Here is a 25,580-nt window from a genome sequence, read left to right as displayed (position 1 = left end):
TACTGCAACCCTTGACCTACTGTCTCCTTCCCCCACAATCCTGTAGATTGTAAGCCCGCAATGGCAGGGTCCTCTTCCCGCTGTACCAGTCTGTCATTGTTAGTTTTGTTTACTGTAAGTGATATTTGTATTTTGATGTAACCCCTTCTCATGTACAGCACCATGGAATTAATGGTGCTATATAAATAAACAATAATAATAATAATAATAAAAGTTGATGATATCACAATTGTTAATAGTTACAAGCCTCCTGCAATACAATGGCCTACTGAAGTTATCCATGTCCATCCACATCCTACCGTGTACATAGGAGATTTCAACAGTCACCATGAGCTCTGGCAATATGCTCGTAATGACGACAATGGTGAGCACCTGGTAAACTGGTCTGACGTGCACAACACATTCTTGGTTTTTGATGCAAAGGATTTTCCAACCTTTCAATCAGCAGCCTGGCAGAGAGGATACAACCCTGATTTATGCTTCGTATCACGCAATAAAAACAATCAACCTTTATCTACATCTCGGAGTGTTGTCAAACATTTCCCTCGAAGTCAGCATCGCCCTGTCATCATCACTGTTGGAGTATCCATTCCTCTTGTAACTTCGTACCCACGTCCTCGATGGAATTTTGTTAAAGCCAACTGTAAAAAGTTTGCAGATCATCTTGACAAGTGTATTGGTTGGATACATCCAATCAGTAAAAACTATGAATGGTTCTGTAAAGCGGTTATTAAAGCTGCAAAGAAATCAATACCACATGGCTTCCGCAAAGAATACATTCCAGGCTGGACTGATGAATGTGAACAACTATAAAAACAATTTCTTGAGAGTGAAGATGGTGAAATCAGTGATGAGTTGCTGAACAAACTGAATGCAGCATGTTGTGTCAAATGGATGGAAACAGTTGAGAACTTGGACTTTAAAAGGTCCAGAAGAAAAAGCATGGTCTCTTAAGAAAAATAGAAGGAAACCATAAAGCAAAACAGAAAAAGAATGCTGTAACTCCAAATCAAATTGCAGCACACATTGTGAACACCTCAAGAACCCTTAACCCCTTCATGACCCAGCCTATTTTGACCTTAATGACCTGGTCGTTTTTTGCAATTCTGACCAGTGTCCCTTTATGAGGTAATAACTCTGGAATGCTTCAACGGATCCTAGCGATTATGAGATAGTTTTTTCGTGACATATTGGGCTTAGTGTTAGTGGTAAATTTAGGTCGAAATTTTTTGCGTTTGTGAAAAAAATGGAAATTTAGCAAAAATTTAGAAAATTTCGCAATTTTCAAATTTTGAATTTTTATTCTGTTAAACGAAAGAGTTATGTGACACAAAATAGTTAATAAATAACATTTCCCACATGTTTACTTTACATCAGCACAATTTTGGAAACAAAATGTATTTTTCCTAGGAAGTTATAAGGGTTAAAATTTGACCAGCGATTTCTCATTTTTACAACAAAATTTACAAAACCATTTTTTTTTAGGGACCACCTCACATTTGAAGTCAGTTTGAGGTGTCTATATGGCTGAAAATACCCAAAATGGCACCATTCTTAAAACTGCACCCCCCCCCCCCCCCCCCAGGGGCTCAAAACCACATTCAAGAAGTTTATTAACCTTTCAGGTGCTTCACAGCAGCAGAAGCAACATGGAAGGAAAAAATGAACATTTAACTTTTTAGTCACAAAAATGATCGTTTAGCAACAATTTTTTATTTTCCCAAGGGTAAAACGAGAAACTGGACTGCAAAAGTTATTGTACAATTTGGGGGGGGGGGGAACCACTGTTTGGGCGCACGGCAGGGCTCGGAAGGGAAGGAGCGCCATTTGAATTTTTCAATGAAAAATTGGCTCCAATCTTTAGCAGACACCATGTCGCGTTTGGAGAACCCCTGTGTGCCTAAACATTGGAGCTCCCCCACAAGTGACCCCATTTTGGAAACTAAACCTCCCCAAAGGAGCTTATCTAGATGCACAGTGAGCACTTTGAACCCCCAGGTGCTTCACAAATTGATCCGTAAAAATGAAAAAGTACTTTTTTTCACAAAAAAATTCTTTTAGCCTCAATTTATTCATTTTTACATGGGCAACAGGATAAAAGGGATCCTAAAATTTATTGGGCAATTTCTCCAGAGTAGACTGATACCTCACATGTGGGGGTAAACCACTGTTTGTGCACACGGCAGGGCTCGGAAGGGAAGGAGCGCCATTTGACTTTTTGAATGAATAATTTGCTCCAATCATTATACCATGTTGCGTTTGGAGAGCCCCTGTGTGTCTAAACATTGGAGCTCCCCCACATGTGACCCCATTTTGGAAACTAGACACCCCATGGAACTAATCTAGATGTGTGGTGAGCACTTTGAACCCCCAAGTGCTTCACAGAAGTTTACAACGCAGAGCTATGAAAATAAAAAATCAATTTTCTTTCCTCAAAAATTATGTTTTAGCAAGCATTTTTTTAATTTTCACAACAGGAGAAATTGGACCGCAATATTTGTTGCCCAGTTTGTCCTGAGTACGCTGATACCCCATATGTGGGGGTAAACCACTGTTTGGGCACACGTCAGGGCTCGTAAGGGAAGTAGTGACGTTTTGGAATGCAGACTTTGATGGAATGGTCTGCGGGCGTCACGTTGCGTTTGCAGAGCCCCTGGTGTGCCTAAACAGTAGAAACCCCCCACAAGTGACCCCATTTTGGAACCTGGACCCCCCAAGGAACTTATCTAGATGTGTGGTGAGCACTTTGATCCCCCAAGTGCTTCACAGAAATTTATAACGCAGAGCCGTGAAAATAATTTTTTTTTTTTTTCCCACAAAAATAAGTTTTTAGCCCCCCATTTTTTTTTATTTTCCCAAAGGTAAATTAGACCTCCAAAGTTGTTGTGCAATTTTTCCTGAGTACGGCGATAACCCATATGTTTGGGTAAACCACTGTTTGGGCGCATGTTGGGGCTCGGAAGGGAGGGAGCACCATTTGACTTTTTGAACGCAAGATTGGCTGAAAATCAATGGTGGCGCCATGTCGCGTTTGGAGACCGCTGATGTGCCTAAACAGTGGAAACCCCTCAATTCTAACTCCAACACTAGCCGCAACACACCCCTAACCATAACTCTAACCACAAGCCTAACCCTAACCCCAACACACCCTGAACCCTAATCTTAACCCTAATTCCAACCCTAATCCTAAGGCCATGTGCCCACGTTGCGGATTCGTGTGAGGGTTTTTCCGCACAGTTTTTAAAAAATCCGCAGGTAAAGCGCACTGCGTTTTACCTGCGGATTTACCACGGATTTCCAGTGCTTTTTGTGCGGATTTCACCTGCGGATTCCTATTGAGGAACAGGTGTAAAACGCTGCGGAATCTGCACAAAGAATTGAGTGCAGAAAATACAACGCAGCGTTTCCGCCTAGTATTTTCTGCACCGTGGGCACAGCGGATTTGGTTTTCCATAGTTTTACATGGTAGATGGAAAGCTGCTACGAATCCGCAGCTGCCAATCCGCTGCGGAACCGCAGCCAAATCCGCACAGCGTGCACATACTCTAATTCTAACCCTAATTCTATCCCTAACCCTAAGGCTACTTTCACACTAGAGTCGGTACGGGGCCGTCGCCATGCGTCGGCCCGACGTACCGACGCTCGTTGTGAAATAAATGCACAACAGGGGCAGCGGATGCAGTTTTTCAACGCATCCGCTGCCCCATTGTAATGTCCGGGGAGGAGGGGGCGGAGTTTCAGCCGCACATGCGCAAATGCGAAAATGGCGGACACGATGCGCAAAAAAAGTTACATGTAACTTTTTTTGTGCCAACGGTCCGCCAAAACACGACGCATGACGGTTGCGACGTGTGGCACTCCGTCGCAATGCGTCGCTAATGCAATTCTATGGAGAAAAAAAGCATCCTGTGGGCAACTTTGCAGGATGCGTTTTTTTCTCCAAAACAACGCATTGCAACGGCCGTCACACAATGCTAGTGTGAAAGTAGCCTAACCCTAGCCCTAACCCTAGTTCTAACAATAACCCTAGCCCTAACCCTAATCTTAGTTCTAACAATAACCCTAGCCCTAACCCTAATCTTAGTTCTAACAATAACCCTAACCCTATTTCTAACCCTAACAGAAAAATAAAAGTATTTTTTTTTCTTTATTTTATTATTGTCCCTACCTATGGGGGTGATAAAGAGGGGGGGGGGGGGGTTATTTATTATTTTTTTATTTTGACCGCTGTGATAGAACTTATCACAGCGATCAAAATGTACCTGGAACGAATCTGCCGGCAGATGCTCCCGCCACTTTGGAAGATGGCGGCACCCATGGAGCAGACGGACAGACACCGGAGGTCGGTAAGTATGAGAGGGGGAAATCGGACAGCAGGGGGGGGGGGGGAGAGATCGGACTGCGGGGGGAGCGGAGGACAGCAAATGACAGGACGGAGGACCGTGGGGACGAGAACGGTGGCGGGGGGCAGATCGCTATTGCAGCATCGGCCATGGCTGGATTGTAATATTTCACCAATTTTCATTGGTGAAATACTACTATCGCTCTGATTGAAAGTGAAACATCACTTTCAACAGCCAATCAGAGCGATTGTAGCCACAGGGGGGCGAAGCCACCCCCCCTGGGCTCAAGTACCACTCCCCCTGTCCCTGCAGATCGGGTGAAATTACAGTTAACCCTTTCACCCGATCTGCAGGAGCGCGATCCGACCATGACGCATATGCTGCATCAAAGGTCGGATTGGCACAGGTTTTCATGACGCATACGCGTCAAAGGTCGGGAAGGGGTTAAAGACCGAGCTCATACCATAGTAGTTAAAAATAAGTTTAAGCTACTAAAAGCATCTGTGGCATCAACTGAAGAATATTCCGGGCCTTTTACAACTTGTGATATTGAAATTGCCCTTGTTGATACTAAAAGTAACAAAGTTCTTGGATTTGATGGGTTTCATCCCGAATTTCTCAAAAATTGTGGACCTTTTGCGAAAAAATGGCTGGCAAAGTTCTGAGATATCATGGAGAATGCTCAAGTCCCCAGTAAATTAAAACACGCCAAGATCATTGCATTGTTAAAACCTGGGAAGCCTGAAGATAATCCATCAAGCTATAGACCCATTGCTTTATTGAGCTGTCTTTACAAGCTGTTAAAACGCATACCGTATTTTTCCGACTATAAGACGCACTTTTTTTCCTCCAAATTTGGGAGGAAAGTGTGGGTGCGTCTTATAGTACGGATATAGCATGTGGGGAGGGGGGCAGCAGCGAGTGGGATCGCAATGATATCCCACTTCAGGATGTCCCCACTGCCGGAATCAGCTGCTGGGGAAACCACATGGCCCCGCTGATTAAGTGCAGTGAATATTCATTAGCGGCTCCCCGCCCACCGATCAGCTGAGCGGTGAGCAGGGAGCAGCAAATGAATACTGCACTTAAGCAGAAACACACAGTTTCCCCAGCACTGATTCTGGGGAGAATCTGTGTGTCCGGGGGAGGAGGCAGCAGCAGCAGGGGCCAGGAGATCGCTGCATACCTGCCTGTGCTGGACGCTGAGCTGTCTGTGGTGCACAAGGAGGACCTGTGTGATGTCAGAAGTGGGCGGGCTGGAGCATCACATGGCAGCTCAGAGCCCTCCCTCTTCTGACATCATCATAGGTCCTTCAGACTTCCACCTAGAATCTGCAGCTTCCTCCTATGTCCTGCGCGTGCGCTGTGGAAAGGCAACAAGAGAGAGGGCTCTGTGTGCAGCCATGGGATGCTCCAGCTTTTACCTCACCACAGGCTGGCTCCCACAATTAAGAGGTTAGTCTTTACAAAACACAATAAAGCACTCTGCCACTCCTTTGGTGAACTATAACTCCCAGCATGTCATAGGATCTGCAGGACATGCTGGGAGTTATAGTTCTCCCATGGGATTTTAAAGCAGCACTCCAGTGTTATTTTGCAGTGCTGGAGTGGTGCTTTCACTATAAGCCCTGTGCCCCCATTCTTATACTTGCCCTCCAGTGTCTTCATATAGTATACAGACACCACACTGGTCCTGCAGCTTCCAACATAATAACATACTATTATATATAATAACACCACATATAATAGTATGTTATTTATGTTATTAAATATTTACCACTTTTTTTTGCTTCAAATATTTTTTTCCCTATTTTCCACCTCTAAAACCTGGGTGCGCCTTATAGTCCGGTGCGTCCTATAGTCCGAAAAATACGGTAATCTATAACAAGATTAATTTAAAGATTTTTGACTCAATATCTATAGAGCAAGCCGGCTTTAGACATGCTCGAAACTGCAGTGACCAAGTTTTAGCCTTGACAAATTTAAGTGAAGCTGAATTTCAAAAGCACAAGAAGGTTTCAGTGGCGTTCATCGATCTTTCTGCCGCTTATGACACTGTGTGGAGGGAAGGACTTCTATATAAGATTCTGAAGGCGATTCCATGTAAGAAAATTATGTACCTCTTGAATAATATGATTAAAAATCAAACCTTTCAACTTATCATGGGTGATTCAGCCAGTTGTAAGAAAACCTTAAACAATGGTTTGGCCCAGGGATCAGTGCTGGCACCTCTCCTGTTTACTTTGTACCTAGCTGACATAATATCTCGAAAATTTGGATACGCCGATGACTGGGCACTTGCTACAGTGAGCAAACCAATGGAGGAAGCAGAGGAGGTTCTAACAGAAGATCTTAGTGTAATGGGAAAGTATTTTCGACAATGGAGGCTAAAGCCCAATCCATCAAAAACGGAAGTATGTTGCTTTCATTTACACAACCCAAGTGCTAAGACTGAACTCAAAGTACGTTTTGAAGGTCAACTTGTCAAACACAACTTCAATCCCAAGTATTTAGGCATAATCCTTGATAGAAGCCTAACCTTCAAATCTCACTTGGAAAAGACAGCACAGAAACTGAAAGCACGCAATAATATTATTCAGAAACTCTGCGGATCCTCCAGGAGTTCCTCTACACCTGTCTTGCGAAAGTCTACCCTTGCCTTGGTGTACTCTGCAGCAGAATATTGTGCTCCAGTATGGCTAAATAGTTGTCATGTGAATGCAATGGACAATCAGTTTAACAACTCTATGAGCATAATTTCTGGTGCTATCAGACCTACGCCCGTCCACTGGTTACCTGTCTTGACCCATATCGCACCTGCAAATCTGAGAAGACAAAAGCTCCTACTTAAAGAATACACCAAAGTAGTGAATAATGAAAATCTCCCAATACATCAAAATATCCAAGATGCTCAAATACAGCGACTGAAATCAAGACATCCACCCATCCGAACCGCAATTACCCTGTATGAAAATTATTTCAATTTAGAAGAGAAAACTTTGGGTCAGTGCAGTAGTTGGTGAGCCTCAAACGTTTCCTCACTTTCAAAATCCACCACCAGGCTTCAATCTGCCAAGGAAAACCTGGGTCACTTTTGAATCGTATCAGAACAAACTTTGGTGTCTGTGCAGATCTTATGCATAAGTGGGGAAAATCTGACTCTCCTGCCTCTGACTGTGGAGCTGACCATCAAACAATTCAGCACATTGTCGAGGAATGTCCCGTCAGATCTTATACTGGTGACAAGAATGATTTCTATACTGGAAATGACAATGTTATTACATACATAGAAAATCTCGATATCCGACTCTGATTTTTGTTCCTTTGTTCTTTTCAATCACTGTTTATCTATTCTTATATGATGTTTAAATATATGTTCATACGATTAAATAAATAAAATAAAAAAATAAAAAAATCCTGACCCAAGCGTAACAGCTTTATATATTTATATGCAGCTGTGATGCTCAGGTCAGGACACATGCAGCCAGTCCGTGCCTCGCGATCTGATATCAGACCAAACTTGACAGACGTCTCCATAATCCTTTAGTCATATGCCCTCCCATCAGCATCCATTTTCAGAACAATACAGGTACAGTAACATTTTCAAATGACAGCTAATCTCCATTGCCTGCCAGCCTCCTGCTGTCCAGACTAGTAATAAAGAAAGCCAGAGGGGTTGAGCATTCTCCTAAAGGTACCTTCACACGAAACAACTTTACAACGAGAACGACAGCGATCCGTGACGTTGCAGCGTCCTGGATAGTGATATCGTTGTGTTTGACACGCAGCAGCGATCAGGATCCTGCTGTGATATCGCTGGTCGTTGAATAAAGTTCAGAACTTTATTTGGTCGTCAGACCGGCGTGTATCGTCAGGTTTGACACCAAAAGCAACGATACCAGTGATGTTTTACGCTGGTAACCAGGGTAAATATCGGGTTACTAAGCGCAGGGCCGCGCTTAGTAACCCGATGTTTACCCTGGTTACCAGCGTAAAAGTAAAAAAAAACAAACAGTACATACTCACCTGCGCGTCCCCTGCCGTCCGCTTCCTGCTCTGACTGAGCGCCGGCCCTAAAGTGAAAGTAAAAGCACAGCGGTGACGTCACCGCTCTGCTGTTAGGGCCGGCGCTCACACAGTACAGGAAGCAGACACCGGGGGACGCGCAGGTGAGCATGTACTGTTTGTTATTTTTACTTTTACGCTGGTAACCAGGGTAAACATCGGGTTACTAAGCGCGGCCCTGCGCTTAGCAACCCGATGTTTACCCTGGTTACCCGGGGACCTCGGCATCGTTGGTCGCTGGAGAGCGGTCTGTGTGACAGCTCTCCAGCGACCAAACAGCGACGCTGCAGCGATCGGCATCGTTGTCGCTATCGCTGCAGCGTCGCTTCATGTGAAGGTACCTTTACTGCAGTGATAGAAACCATGTCTCCTGCTGTGCAGACTATTAGTGAACATATCACTTGGATTGGCCATTCTCCTAACAGGCATTAAACGGCAATGAAGTGCGAACCATGGCAGTAGCATCTTAGGGTGTGTTTTTTTAATTTAATGGAATCTGTCAGTAGGATCAACCCTCCTAAGTAGTCAACATGGCAATGCAGGTCATAGGAAGATGAATAAAGTGATACCTTGATATCTACGATCTTGACGTCTTACTCAAGAGATATCCATGTTTTTCTTACACCTAAATTAGGATATGCTTCCATGGACAGGAAACGCTGCGTGCTTGACGCTGCGCAGAGCCGCAGCGTCAAACACGCAGCGTCCAGATGTTACAGCATAGTGGAGGGGATTTCCTGAAATCCAGTCTCCATTATGCGTTAAAAGACGCAGGCGGCAGACCCGCGTAAACAGACAAGCTGCGCGTCTTTCCAGAACGCAGCACGTCTATTTACAATGCGGCGACGCTCCGTCGGTGCACCGTAAATTTACCATAGATTATCATTAGATGCGGTAAAACCGCATCTATTGATTAGTAACGTGCGCAGTAACTGCGTAAACGCAGATGTAGCAGAGCTGGACTCATCTTGGGACACTCCTTATTAAGGACTGCGTCGGACACAGGGAGTATACTGTTAGTTTTTTTCTTTTTCCTTTTTTCATAAGATTGATGGCTTCGCTTGGATTACCAGTGTAATAAAGATGGCAAAACGGTGTGGTGTTTTATTTCATTTAAGTACTTTATTCTGCATGTGTGTGTGTGTGTTTTATTAACAGTTTGCCAACTATAGGATTAGGAATGGTAGGTATCTTATTGACGCATCTCCATTACTAAGCTGGCTTAATGTCACCTTACAAAGGTGACATACACACACCCCTTATTACCCCATATGCCACCGCAACAGGGCAGTGGGAAGACAGAGGCTAAGTGCCGGAATTGGAGCATCTTACAGATGTGCGCTATTTCTGGGGCGGCTAGGAGCTGGCATTTGTAGCCAGGGGGAGGGCCAATATCCATGGCCCCTCACTAGGCTATGAATATCAGCCAGCAGGTTGTCTGCGTAGCGAGAAAAAAAATTGAAACACCAGAATTACATAATAACAATAACAGGATGAAAAGAACGTATTTGCACCAAAATGGTATAATTAAAAACGTCAGCTCGGCCCGCAAAAAATAAGCTCTCACCCGACCCCAGATCACGAAACATGGAGATGCTACGGGTATCAGAAAATGGCTTTTTTTAAGCAAAGTTTGGAATTTTCACCACTTAGATAAAAAATAACCTAGACATGTTTGGTGTCTGTGAACTCGTAATTCCACCCATCTCTCCTGCTGTCTGTCTATGAAGTGTACATAGTACATCACCCAGCTTTGCACATAGACTCGCCTCTGCACCTAGCATTCACATGGTATGTTCATCCACCCAGCTCTCCTCCTCTCCAGCTGTCTGTCTATGAAGTGCACATAGTACATCACCCAGCTTTGCACATAGACTCGCCTCTGCACCTAGCATTCACATGGTATGTTCATCCACCCAGCTCTCCTCCTCTCCAGCTGTCTGTCTATGAAGTGCACATAGTTCATCACCCAGCTTTGCACATAGACTCGCCTCTGCACGTAGCATTCACATGGTATGCCTTTCAGCTAACCCCAGCCTACCCTAATGTTATTTATGACGTTGTTTACTCTGACTTGATTGTATGCATCTGGTCCACTCTTAATTCTCTGACCAAAATGAGCAGAGACCACTCCTCTCTGCTTCACACCTGAATGCACTTAGTTGTACATATATTGCATAGCTCAAGTCTGCATACACTTCAGTCTGCAGTATGATTCCTAGAAGTGTGAAGATTACAGTAGAATTAAAACCAGAAAGATGTATACAGACTGTGCCCTGCTACCTGCCACCATCGCATTCTAACAGGCATCTCTATTCTTCCTGCAGGTATGTCCATCCACCCAGCTCTCGGCTCCTGCTATCCTGGTGTCTGTCTATGGAGTGCACATAGTACATCACACAGCTTTGCACATAGACTTGCCTCTGCACCTAGCATTCACATGGTATGCCTTTCAGCTAACCCCAGCCTACCCCAGTGTTATTTATGACGTTTACTCTGGCTTGATTGTATGCATCTGGTCCACTCTAAATTCTCTGACCAAAATGAGCAGAGACCACACCTCTCTGCTTCACACCTGAATGCACTTAGTTGTACATATATTGCATAGCTCAAGTCTGCATAGACTTCAATCTGCAGTGTGATTCCTAGAAGTGTGTCCTAGAAGTGTGAAGATTACAGTAGAATTAAAACCAGAAAGATGTATACAGATGATGCCCTGCTACCTGACACCATCACACTCTAACAAGCATCTCTATTCTTCCTACAGGTATGTCCATCCACCCAGCTCTCCTGCTGTCTATTAAGTGCCCATAGTACATCACACAGCTTTGCACATAGACTTGCGTCTGCACCAAGCATTCACATGGTATGCCCTTCAGCTAACCCCAGCCTACCCCAGTGTTATTTATGATGTTGTTTACTCTGGCTTGATTGTATGCATCTGGTCCACTCTTAATTCTCTGACCAAAATGAGCAGAGACCACTCCTCTCTGCTTCACACCTGAATGCACTTAGTTGTACATATATTGCATAGCTCAAGTCTGCATAGACTTCAATCTGCAGTGTGATTCCTAGAAGTGTGTCCTAGAAGTGTGAAGATTACAGTAGAATTAAAACCAGAAAGATGTATACAGATGATGCCCTGCTACCTGACACCATCACACTCTAACAAGCATCTCTATTCTTCCTACAGGTATGTCCATCCACCCAGCTCTCCTGCTGTCTATTAAGTGCCCATAGTACATCACACAGCTTTGCACATAGACTTGCGTCTGCACCAAGCATTCACATGGTATGCCCTTCAGCTAACCCCAGCCTACCCCAGTGTTATTTATGATGTTGTTTACTCTGGCTTGATTGTATGCATCTGGTCCACTCTTAATTCTCTGACCAAAATGAGCAGAGACCACTCCTCTCTGCTTCACACCTGAATGCACTTAGTTGTACATATATTGCATAGCTCAAGTCTGCATACACTTCAGTCTGCAGTATGATTCCTAGAAGTGTGAAGATTACAGTAGAATTAAAACCAGAAAGATGTATACAGACTGTGCCCTGCTACCTGCCACCATCGCATTCTAACAGGCATCTCTATTCTTCCTGCAGGTATGTCCATCCACCCAGCTCTCGGCTCCTGCTATCCTGGTGTCTGTCTATGGAGTGCACATAGTACATCACACAGCTTTGCACATAGACTTGCCTCTGCACCTAGCATTCACATGGTATGCCTTTCAGCTAACCCCAGCCTACCCCAGTGTTATTTATGACGTTTACTCTGGCTTGATTGTATGCATCTGGTCCACTCTAAATTCTCTGACCAAAATGAGCAGAGACCACACCTCTCTGCTTCACACCTGAATGCACTTAGTTGTACATATATTGCATAGCTCAAGTCTGCATAGACTTCAGTCTGCAGTGTGATTCCTAGAAGTGTGTCCTAGAAGTTTGAAGATTACAGCAGAATTAAAACCAGAATTGAACCAGAAGGGAACTGAAGGTAACTGGCTAGTCACTGTAAACATTGTTTCTGTTTGTTTTCACTTTCACCCCTATAATCCTTCACTTTATGCTACCTCCCCTAAACCCTACACCAAGTAAGGAACTGTTTATCTCTTCTTCAATCCTCCCCATCCATCTCACCTCCTCCTCAAAACTGTTCCTTAACATACAATCCTCTGCCTTCAAACACAGACAGCCCCCTCATGCCCTCTCCTGCTCCCACCTGCTAACACTTTCTCTGCTCCTTCTCACTGCTGGTGATATCTCTCCAAATCCTGGTCCTCCTCACCACATTCCCAGTCATTTCTACCTCCCATCCACGCTCTATCACAAACTTCCGTAATCTCTCTAACCTTATACCCATTCACCCAGCCCCAGATTCCCCAGTTCCACTAACAGGAGCACTGTGGAACGCTCGCTCTGTCTGCAACAAGCTTTCCTACATCCATGATCTTTTTGTTACATCCAAACTTTCCGCCATCACCGAAACCTGGCTCACCCCTTCTGACACAGCCTTCCCTGCTGCACTCTTTTACGGTGGCTTCCACCTTTCTCACACACCCCACCCCAGCAGCAAACATGGCGGAGGAGTTGGTTTTCTCCTGTCAGATAACTGCTCCTTCACCCCAATCACACTGCCACCCTCTGTTACCCTCCCTTCCTTTGAGGTGCACTCTGTGAGCATCTACTTCCCCTCCAACTGGCTCACCCCCCATGGCCAGCCACCACCTTCTTTGACCACTTCACCACCTGGCTACTTCATTTCCTTTCCACGGACATCCCCACTATCATCAAGGGCGACTTCAACATCCCCATTGACACTTCCCTCTCAGCTGCCACTAAACTTCTATCTCTCACTTCCTCCTTCGGCCTCACTCAATGGTCTTCTACAGCCACCCACAAAGATGGTCACACACTGGACCTCATCTTCACCCGCCTCTGCTCCCTATCTAACCTCTCTAACTCACCTCTTCCTCTCTCTGACCACAACCTTCTCACATTCTCTTCTCTCTCCACTCCATGTCTACAATCCCCACCCCACAACCTTTCACACCCTCGCAGAAATCTTAAACACCTTGACCTACACTCATTCTCTGAATCCCTCCTCCCTCTCACAGATATAAATTCCTTACACAATGCGGATGACGCTGCCGCTCTACATAACACCACAATAGCTGTAGCTTTGGAATCTGCTGCCCCACTTACACATACCAAAGCTCGCAAAATCAACAGAAAGCCCTGGAACACCAGCCGGACCAAAGAACTGAGGCGAGCTTCCAGGGCTGCTGAGCGCAGATGGAAAAGATCCCACTCCAACGAGCACTTCATCGCATTCAAACAGTCCCTCGCTACTTTCAAGACCACACTCGCCACAGCTAAACAAACCTACTTCTCATCTTTCATATCCTCCCTGTCTCACAACCCTAAAGAGATATTCAACACCTTCAATTCTCTCCTCTGTCCCCCAGCACCTCCTCCCTCCCCACTTATCTCCGCTGAAGACTTTGCCTCATTTTTCAAGCAGAAGATTGATAACATCAGTGACAGTTTTGATCAACAACCCTCAGAGCCCTTCCTCCCGACTTCCCAGCCCTCCACCTCCAAAACCAACTTTTCCACCATTACAGAAGATCAACTCACCACTCTACTCTCAAGATGGCATCTCCCCACCTGAGCACTTGACCTCATCCCACTTCATCCCAAACCTCACCAGAGTCTTCATCCCAACCCTAACCTATCTCTTCAACCTATCACTAACAACTGTCCTCAAAAAACCTTCTCTTGACCCATCCTCTGTATCTAGCTATCACCCTATATCACTCCTCCCCTATGCCTCCAATCTACTGGAACAACACGTCTACCTTGAACTGTCCTCCCATCTCACTTCTTGCTCCCTCTTTGAGCGCTTACAGTCTGGCTTCCGGTCACACCATTCCACTGAAACTGCCCTAACTAAGGTCACCAATGACCTCTTAACCGCCAAGTGCAAGCAACACTACTCTGTCCTCCTCGACCTGTTGGCTGCCTTTGACACAGTGGACCATTCTCTATTATTACAGACCCTCTCATCCCTTGGCATCACAGACTTGGCCCTATCCTGGATCTCATCATATGTAACAGACCGGACATTCAGCGTCTCCCACTCACATTCCACCTCCTCACCTCGCCCCCTATCTGTTGGAGACCCACAAGGTTCAGTCCTAGGGCCCCTGCTCTTCTCCAGTTACACCTTTGGCCTGGGACAGCTCATAGAATCTCATGGCTTTCAGTATCACCTCTATGCTGATGACACACAGATCTACATCTCTGGACCAGATATCACCTCCCTACTAACCAGAATCCCTCAATGTCTGTCCACTATTTCATCCTTCTCCGCTAGATTTCTCAAACTTAACATGGACAAAACAGAATTCATCATCTTTCCCCCATCTCACGCGACCCCCCAACGAACCTATCCATTACAGTAAATGGCTGCCCACTCTCTCCAGTCCCACAAGCTCGCTGCCTCAGGGTAATCCTTGACACTGATCTCTCCTTCAAACCACATATCCAAGCCCTTTCCACTTTCTGCCGACTTCAACTCAAAAATATTTCATGAATCCGTACATTCCTCAACCAATAATCTGCAAAAACCCTAGTCCATGCCCTCATCATCTCTCGCCTTGACTACTGCAACCTCCTGCTCTGTGGCCTCCCCTCGAACACTCTCGCACCCCTCCAATCTATTCTAAACTCTGCTGCCTGACTAATCCACCTGTCCCCCGCTATTCCCCAGCTTCTCCCCTTTCAATCCCTTCACTGGCTCCACATTTCCCAGAGACTCCAGTACAAAACCCTAACCATGACGTACAAAGCCATCCACAACCTGTCTCCTCCATACATCTGTGACCTCGTCTCCCGGTACTTACCTACACGCAACCTCCGATCCTCACAAGATCTCCTTCTCTACTCCCCTCTTATCTCCTCTTCCCACAATCGTATACAAGATTTCTCTCGCGTATCACCCCTACTTTGGAACCCTCTACCACAACACATCAGACTCTCGCCTACCATCGAAACCTCCAAAAAGAGCCTGAAGACCCACCTCTTCCGACAACCCTACAACCTGCAGTAACCACCAATCCACCAAACCGCTGCATGACCAGCTCTACCCTCGCCTACTGTATTCTCACCCATCCCTTGTAGATTGTGAGCCTTTGCGGGCAGGGTCCTCTCTCCTACTGTGCCAGTTATGACTTGTATTGTTTAAGATTATTGTTCTTGTTTTTATGTATACCCCTCCTTACATGTAAAGCGCCATGGAATAAATGGCGCTATAACAATAAATAATAATAATGACCTGGAGAATCAAAATGGCAGGTCAGTTTTAGCATTTAGTGAACTTCGCAAAAAAGCGAAACAAAAAACAAGTGTGGGATTGCACTTTTTTTTGCAATTTCACCTTATTTGGAATTTTTTCCGGTTTTCTAGTAAATGACATGCTAAAACCAATGATGTCGTTCAAAAGTACAAATCGTCCCTCAAAAAATAAGCCCTCACATGGCCATATTGACGGAAAAATAAAAGTTATGGCTCTGAGAAGGAGGGGAGCGAAAAACGAAAACGAAAAAATGAAAATACTCAGGGTCATGAAGGGGTTAAGATGCGAGACTCGTCCGAGGTTCTCGCATGCGTGATCCCGGCCTAACTCTATGTACCATTTTATTATGTTTATTACTAAACATAGGGCTTGGTATCTATCGTATCTATCTATTGATATAACTATCTATTAATCAATATATCTATCCATAGCAATTATCTATGTATCAATAGATCGATAGATACGATAGATACAACAGATAGATAGAAACGATAGACAAATATTGGATAGATAGATCTATAGATAGAGCTATATATAGATAAATCTTTAGATAAATAGATAGATACGATAGATATAGCTAGATAGATAGATCTATAGCTATCTATCTGTTATCTATCTATTATCTATCTTAGATAGATACAATAGATAGAGATAGAGATAGATAGATCTATAGCTATATCTATCTATCTGTTATCTATCTATTATCCATCTGTAAGTGTAAACAATATTCTTCAATGGAGTATGTAAAAAGAAGAGGTTGGACAAGGAAATTACATCACAATTCTTTTTTTTTTGTATATCTGTATTTAGCTTACAAAAACACACACAAATCCGCATGAACAAAACGCATGTAAAACGCGGATGTACGCAGCGTCCAACCCGCAGCATTTACTAACCGAGGGAACATATCCCAATATATCTGCAAACAGGAATTCACTTTTTTTTTTCCTTCCCAGAAGCCAATTTTCCATTAGTTTTATTTAAAGTGACAAAAAAAAACGCATGCAATGAAAAACGCATAAAAAACGCAGGTGACCTGCCAGTGACCTCAGATGCAGATTTGGTGCAGATTTTACCTGTGTCAAATCCTGAACAAATACTGAGCCATTCCTGACAGTGGAAACACACCCTTAGTAGCTCAGAACTATGAACAGAACAGATGCGCATGAGAATTTGCAAAGTTTATTTTTAATAAAAGGGGGCGTTACCAATGTGAGACATAACACAAAAAAAGTAGAAGTGAACTTTGTCTCCTAAAAAGCACATTTGCAGCAGCTCTCACAGCTCTGCTCTATTTCAACCCTGTCTTCCTGTGGGATGGAAGCTGAAGCAGTTTAGAGGAACCTGCAGATGTGTCAGTTATAACCACACACAGCTCTGCAGTGAGATCAGGAGAGCAAAGAGCGGTCATTACACATCACATTGATAATCCCCCCCTTTCAAAAACACTGGGGCAGATTCCGTCCCATACTCCTTAACAGCTCATTTACATATAAAAAGAAAAATGTGGATTTCTCTGAAATACGACAACGGATTGCAGATATCAAGGAATTATTGCATTTAACGTCATATGATGACTCGGGTTCTTGTGTGCCAGAAGGTAATATATAATCATGTAGATCAGTGTTCCCCAACTCCAGTCCTCAAAGCCCACCCATGTTTTCAGTATTTCCTTAGTATTGCCTGTGCAGGTGATGCAATTATCACCTGTGCAATACTAAGGAAATCCTGAAAACATGACCTGTTGGTGGGACTTGAGGACTGGAGTTGGGTAACACTGATTTACATGATTATATATTACCTTCTGGCACACAAGAACCCCAGTGTCCCTACACAGGGAGGCCTACCAACACGTCACTGCAGGCAACCAGATAGTGTCTGAACTGAGATGAATAAAATTACGAGAGATTAGAAAGAACCAGAATACTGCAAAGTTATGGAATGATGATTTCATGTTGCAAAGGGTTTATTTTTCATCTTTTCCCACACAGGTGTGGACTCCAAGTTAATTTTATATGTATGATCGAGTTATGTAATGATTGTATGTACAGCTAATTGAATTTAGTTTTGTATTAATGGAAGAATTTTGTTTTTATTGTATTTATGCTTCATTTTTACAATACAAATTGCTTTTATAGATGGCTTAGCAGGGTTGATCCTACTGACATATTCCATTTAAGGCATAAAACAGCACAATTTTTTATTTTATGCAAAAGGAAGAATTACTTCTCAGGACATTATATATTTAGTTAACATAAGTTGATTAAATGTACAATTCTGTTTTAACCCCTTAACCCCTTTTCGACATTGGGCGTAATAGTAAGCCCTAGTCGGACTCCCTCCCTTTCATGTAAAGCTCCGGCTTTGAGCCCACATCTTTCCCTGCACATGTCAGCTGTTTTGAACAGCTGACATGTGCCCGGAACACCGCAGGTGGAATCGCAATCCACCTGCGGCTATTATTCCATTAAATGCCGCTGTCAAACGCTGACAGCGGCATTTAACATGCAAGAAATGGTGTTGTTCAAAAGTACAACTCGTCCCGCAAAAAAAAAAAAAAAACACTGACATGGTCATATTAATGGAAAAATAAAAAAGTTATGGCTCTGGAAAAAAGGGTAGCAAAAAACGAAAACGTAAAAGCAAAAATATCTCCGGTCATGAAGGGTTAAGGACCATTGCATTTCCGTTTTTTGCTCCCCTTCTCCCCAGAGCCATACATTTTTCATTTTTCTGTCAATATGGCCATGTGAGGGCTTGCTTTTTTCTGGTACTAGTTTTACTTTTTAAAGATACTTATTATTGCTTTTACCATATCGTGTACTGGAAAAAACAATTTGTAAGTGAGGTGAAATTAAAAAAAAAAAAAAAGTTCCTTTTGTTTTCTTTTACCATGTTCACTGAATGCTAAAAATGATCAGCTCTTATGATTCCCCAGCGTAGGACCTGGTATATGAGAGATGCCCTAAAGTGGCTACCAGGTGCACATAAAATTGGCCATTTTTATGCGCTAAACGCTCTCATTTTTCATATTTCTAGTGCAGTAATGCAGTTCAGTTTTCATATTTCATGTTTGCATGTTTCAGCGCTGCAGTGTTCTGCCTTATTTACTTGACTTATGATTCCCCAGGTCATTATGATTACGTTGATACCAAACATGTATAGTTTATTTTATATTTAAGTGGTGAGTAAAAATTAAGTTTGTAAAAAAAAAAAAAAAAAGCACCATTTTCCGAGACCCCTAGCCTATATTATTCAGTATCTGGATGAGGGCTTATTTTTTGAGCGCCGAGCTGACATTTTAATTCATAACATTTTGGGGTAGATACTATTTTTTGATTGCCATTATAGCATTTTATTGAAATGTCACACAGACTAAAAAAAACATATTTCTGGCATTTTGATTTTTTTTTCTCGCTATGCCGTATACTGATCGAATTACTTTTCATATATTGACAGATCGGCAGTTTCTGTAAGCGGCGATACAAAACGTGTTTTTTTTTTGTTTTTTTAATTGTTTTATTTTGAATGGGGAAAAAAGGGGGTGATTTGAACTTTCATTTTTTTTTTTAACTTGCTTCATTAGTCTCTATGGGAGACTAGAAGCTACGATCATGTGATCGCTTGTGTTATACATAGCAGGCTTGCGGCCCTTTGTGTAACAAAAATGCACATCTATGAGCGCCGACCACCAGTTGGCGCTCATAGCAATTCGGAAATGACAACCACAGGGGCCTCCTGCAGACTATGGGTTGCATTGCCAACCCAGCGGCACCGTGCGATCATGTGACAAAGGTGCCGATGGGTGGAGCTAAAACGCGGATCCGGTTTGCTCAAGTTAAATGCTTCTGTCAGAGGTTGACAGTGACATTTGACTAGTTAAAAGCCACAAGTGGATCTCGATTCCAAGCGTGGCTGTTAGGACACATAACAGCTGGTCAGATCAGCTGTCATGTGCCAGAAAAGGTGCCGGCTCAGCGCCGGATCCCGCATCAAAGAGGGAAAGGCGAACTATGACTAATAATAAACACGTCAACAGTCGTTAAAGGGTAAAAAAATAAATAAAATAATGTGTCCATCCTTTTAAGAGGTTATATAATACATTTTATTACAGGTGTTTCATACTTATTTCAATACATATGGTAGTAGTACACTACACTTTACCATACTAAGCAACAGTATTTTTTTTTCTTAGAATGAAATGATATTACCTGCATGACTGTCCTGTGATGTGTAAAAAATGGTTGATCTGTCAAGAAAAGCATGATCGGGGAGACTCTGGTACTGCTCACTTTAGACGTTATTTTATTACTTTGCATCCATGACAGCTGTTCAGCAGAAAATCCTTTTAAATACAAAAAAAAAAAATAAAACATTAAGATAAAAAAATAGCAATTTGTCATCATGTAAAAAAACAGATTGGATTTTTACAATACATAGGACTAAATATATAATAAAAAGGACACATCTGGTTAAATTGGAAAACATTTTGCTGACAGTAAAAGTTGTGAGTAAAAAGATCATATAGTATTTCACTGCCAAGACTAAGGCCATGTTCAACCTTTGTGGTTTAGCTTTTTTTCTGCAGCAAAACGTGCTCTCTTGGCATTAAGAAACTTGCTGCAAAAAAGCAGGTATGGTTGTTTTTGTTATGCTAGATTTGTCTCTTGTGCATACCGATAGATGTTTTTTTTTTTTTTTTTTTTTTGGGGGGGGGGGGCGCTCTAAAATTTGATTCCACTTCATCAGGTTTTGGGACAAAAAAAAAAAAAATGCAGCAAAACCTGATACCACCACTTTCCCAGCATTTTTTTTTCACCACCCAGTTTCAATGGGTGAAAAAGGCTGAAAAAATGCTTAAAGTAGTGACATGCTACAGTGCCTTGCGAAAGTATTCGGCTCCCTGGAACTTTTCAACCTTTTCTCACATAACATGCTTCACACAAAGATACCAAATGTACATTTTTGGTGAAGAATCAACATCAAGTGGAACACAATTGTGAAGTTGAACAAAATTTATTGTTTATTTTACATTTTTGTGGAAATGTAAAAACTGAAAAGTGGGGTGTGCAATATTATTGATCTGTATATTCTGCAAAACCTAAGGTTTTACACAAAATACCGTATTTTTCAGACTATAAGATGCACTTTTTTCCTCCCAAAATGTGTAGGAAAATGGGGGTGCGTCTTCTAGTCCTGATGTATGGGCTCTGGCTGTGGTGGGGAGGTGGGGGTGCAGTTTCGGCGGAGCACTGGGTCAGCTGGAGGCTGGAGCCGGTGGCTCCGGCTAACTCCTGTGCCCACTGTTAAAGAGAAGTGAATATGCACTGCATTCCACGCCCATGGGCGTGGAGGGCAATGCATATTCATATTTCTGGCATCCTGCTGTAAATGGCCTAATCCCATTCATGGTATGCATGGCCACATCAGGAAAGAGTTAAAAACCTAACCATTACACTCACCTACACACAGTGCTCCCTCGCAGCGTCCTGCTCCAGTGCCAGCAGCTGCTTAATGCTTGTAAGCAGCGCATGGCAGGGACGTATTGCGCTGCTCACATGCAAGCAGAGCAGCCAGAATACTCACCGGGACCGTTCATCGCAGATAACAGTGAGTATCCATTCCTCTTCAGTAGCGCGCAGTGTCAGCCAGCCGGCGGTCACGTGTGCCGATACTTAAGAGACATGAATATTCTGAATATGCACCAAGCGCATGTACTTGATTTAAACAGTCGTTCTGTGCGGACAAGAGTCCCTTTTACGCTGCTGTTCTGTTCCATATGACCCGAAATGAAATTTGAGACCCTGCAGATTATTTATTATGCGGATCAGAAACTTGTGATTAATTGACTATTCCTCATTTGAGGGGTTCTTACTATGAGTGTTTTTTTTTTTGTTTCTTTGTTTACTTTTTGCTACATGCTGATTGTTACACTTGTACTGTTCGGGTCAATATGACCCGATAACATTTTATACTGTTTAACAGGTCAATAATTATTTCTGCTTGCAAAATTTATTTGTTTTCCTGTGTACTTCATCTCATTCATCAAAAGGGTGGAGGTTTCACTGTCCTCATCAATGAGCAAGTGCTCATCCAGTCATTTCTCTTTCAATTCTGTTTGAGAGAACACACATAGTTTCACTTTCAATCCTGAGAGAGAAGACACTGGATTCTGTGAGAGGACACTGGGCTGTGAATACACATCTTTACAGGTATGTAGCATATAAGCTATGCTTTTCTTCTCAAATTATTCAATTCTGTTCTTTAGATTGCATATTGTAAAGCCATTTTTTGATTACTATGTCATGATGTAAGCTAATGTGTGCCCGTCTAAAGGTACGCTTATGCTTGTGTAGACAATGTTTATCTAGGAGGGGGTGTATTCTCACAGCTGTGATATATTGATTGCATGGATTGAGTACAGATTTAAACAGGGTCTGTTTTAGGGCCCCATCACACACACACACAGAGATGCACCCTGTGATTGTGATGCTGCAACATCACAAATGCGAGTCTGCAGCATTGCAAGCGTAGCGGTCACACTGCACTTTCTTCATCGCTGGGAGAGCAATGGGGCACTTACTGTGGTATATAAGCTCTTTTTGTTGTGAAACTGGCCATAGATTTTTTCTCTTTTATTGTTATTTATTTATATAGTTTTTTTTTTTTTTTTATTTCATAGTGTTGACACTACCCCGTGCAAGTTGTTTCCAAATTTGGATAAAACTGTTTCGAAAACGTCTTGACTGACGCTTAATTGGAAGAGCTTGCCAATATGCCTTTGATTCAGAAGATGATATCCCATAGGAAAATGTGTCCAAAGAGGAGGACCACATGAGTGGCGGGGAAAGCAATGCTGAAAATTCTGATTCTGAAGTGTAATATCAAGAGTAACATGATACCCAGGCAAATAGTCAGATGCAAGAAATCCTTTCTAAAAACAAGGATGTGATTTGGAAATTGCAGCCTAGTCATACTGGTATATTGTCCTCTGAAAATATCATAAAAGCTACTCCTGGTCCTGCTAGCTATGCTATATCAAGAATATCTAATATAGGATCAGCATTCGCATTGTTCCTAAGTATATATAATATTATAATACAAATAAACATTGAGGGACAACGAGTTTATGGTGATAAATGGAACAAATTAGATGTGACAGCTCTAAATGCTTATATTGGTTTAGAAAAATGTTTAGAATTGAGAGTCCTCAGTGGTTGATACCTTTTAATGGCTAACTGAAAAGATGGTAACAAATTGCAAGCTTTCGAGACTACACAGGTCTCTTCATCAGGCAAATTATTTCATCATTGGTTTCCTTCTTTAACCCCTTCCGGACATCTGACGTAATGGTACGTCAGATGTCGGGTCCCCTGCTTTGATGTGCGCTCCGGCGGTGAGCGCACATCAAAGTCGCGACATGTCAGCTGTTTTTTTACAGCTGACATGTGCGCGCAATAGCGGCGGGTGAAATCGCGATCACCCGCCGCTATTAACTAGTTAAATGCCACTGTCAAACGCAGACAGCGGCATTTAACTACCGCATCCGGCCGTGCGGCCGGATATGAGCGCATCGCCGACCCCCGTCACATGATTGGGGGTCGGCGATGCTTGTTCATTGTAACCATAGAGGTCCTGGAGACCTCTATGGTTACTGATCGCCGGTGGCTGTGAGCGCCACCCTGTGGTCGGCGCTCACAGCACACCGGCATTTCTGCTGTGTAGCAGCGATCTTATGATCACTGCTGCATAGCAGAACCGATCGGGCTGTGCCTGCTTCTAGCCTCCCATGGAGGCTATAGAAGCATGGCAAAAGTAAAAAAAAAAAGTAAAAAAAAATGTGAAAAAAATAAAAAAAATATAAAAGTTTAAATCACCCCCCTTTCGCCCCAATCAAAATAAATCAATAAAAAAAACCCCCAACCTACACATATTTGGTATCGCCGCGTTCAGAATCGCCCGATCTATCAATAAAAAAAAAGCATTAACCTGATCGCTAAACGGCGTCATGAGAAAAAAAAATCGAAACGCCAGATTTACGTTTTTTTGGTCGCCACGACATTGAATTAAAATGCAATAACGGGCGATCAAAAGAACGTATCTGCACCAAAATGCTATCATTAAAAATGCCAGCTCGGCACGCAAAAAATAAGCCCTCACCTGACCCCAGATCACGAAAAATGGAGACGCTACGAGTATCGGAAAATGGCGCAATTTTGTTTTGTTTTTTGCAAAGTTTGGAATTTTTTTTCACCACTTAGGTGAAAAATAACCTAGTCATGTTAGGTGTCTATGAACTCGTACTGACCTGGAGAATCATAATGGCAGGTCAGTTTTAGCATTTAGTGAACCTAGCAAAATAGGCAAGCAAAAAACAAGTGTGGGATTGCACTTTTTTTGCAATTTCTCTGCACTTGGAATTTTTTTCCCGTTTTCTAGTACACGACATGGTAAAACCAATGATGTCGTTCAAAAGTACAACTCGTCCCGCAAAAAATAAGCCCTCACATGGCCAAATTGACGGAAAAATAAAAAAGTTATGGCTCTGGGAAGGAGGGGAGCGAAAAACGAAAACGGAAAAAGCTCCGGGGGTGAAGGGGTTAAGCAGGAGTACACAAATCTTATGGTGAATCAACTAAAAATTTGTGGCATTCCGAAACCAGTCGCCACAAATTTAGAGCTACAATGTCTCTTGAAAGGTTTCATGAGGTTTCTAGAGTACTGAGGTTTGATAATAAAAACAGATCGAAATGAAAGAAGAGCTAAAGATAAACTAGCCCCTATTAGAAATATTTGGAATAAATGGGTAGAGATTCTACCAAAATTATATAATATTGGTGAAGCTGTAACTGTCGAACTGGTGGCATTCCGAGTTAGGTGCCCGTTCAGACAATACATACCGAGTAAGCCAGTAAAGTATGGCATCAAGATATGGACACTTTGTGACAGCAAAAGATCATACGTTGTAAACGCTCAAGTGTATACAGGAAGAAACCCTGGAGAAAGAGCTGAAAAAAAAATCGGGGCATGTGAGTTGTTCTCAATTTGACTCATGGACTAAAAAGAAAAAATGTCACATGTGACAACTTTTTCACATCCTACCAACTGGGTCAGATGTTGCAAAAAATACAACTGACCATGCAGGGTACTAGAATGAAAAACAAGCCAGAACTGCCGCAAGGTATCCTTAGTAAAAGAGGTGTATAGTTGTACTTTTTTTACTTTACTGGAGATACAACATTTGTGTCTTACATCCCCCCCCCCCAAAAAAAAAAGAAATAAACATATAATTCTAATGCGCACCATGCACTGTGACAATGCAATAGTAATCGAGAAGACAGAAAGACGGCCATGATATTAGAATAGAATGCCAAAAAAGAGACAGTTGATACACTAGATCAAGCAACATCATCATACACATGCAAACGCAAAACTAATCATTGGCCAATGATAATATATTACAACATTTTGGATATTTCGGCATACAACGCATTTGTTTTATGGAGAGAAATCGACCCCAATTGCAACGGAAAAAACCTGCATAAAAAAAGAATTTTTATTGAAGAATTAGGAAAATCCCTAGATAGGTCATATATCGAAGCCAGAAAAGTAAACTCCAGAAGTGAAGGAGCAGCAGCCATTGTGGAGAGTGTCCAGCAGAAATGTAGCTTCTGTCCATTTTCTTGTGATAATAAAACATATCTGACATGTGTTGGGTGTGCAAAATATCTAAGTAAAAGACATGGGTTATATTATTGTGTTCAATGTAAAAATGCATGAACCTGTTCAACTTTTTTAGCTATAAAAAAAGA

At 42.7% G+C, this 25,580-nt stretch overlaps 1 protein-coding gene across 3 annotated transcripts in view; it reads right to left on the bottom strand.

Moving 5' to 3' along the window:
• Window positions 1-25,580, bottom strand: part of TEX10 (testis expressed 10) — a 1,074,503-nt gene that overhangs the window by 356,537 nt on the left and 692,386 nt on the right. For all 3 annotated transcript variants that reach the window (XM_077269470.1, XM_077269471.1, XM_077269472.1), the window contains one exon: window positions 19,980-20,113. In XM_077269470.1, the coding sequence (XP_077125585.1) occupies window positions 19,980-20,113 (134 nt within the window). The remainder of the gene's footprint in view (window positions 1-19,979; window positions 20,114-25,580) is intronic.

This window comes from Ranitomeya variabilis, chromosome 6 (genome assembly GCF_051348905.1).
Source record: "Ranitomeya variabilis isolate aRanVar5 chromosome 6, aRanVar5.hap1, whole genome shotgun sequence".
Taxonomy (NCBI): domain Eukaryota; kingdom Metazoa; phylum Chordata; class Amphibia; order Anura; family Dendrobatidae; genus Ranitomeya; species Ranitomeya variabilis.
This window is presented reverse-complemented; position numbering and strand designations above follow the sequence as displayed.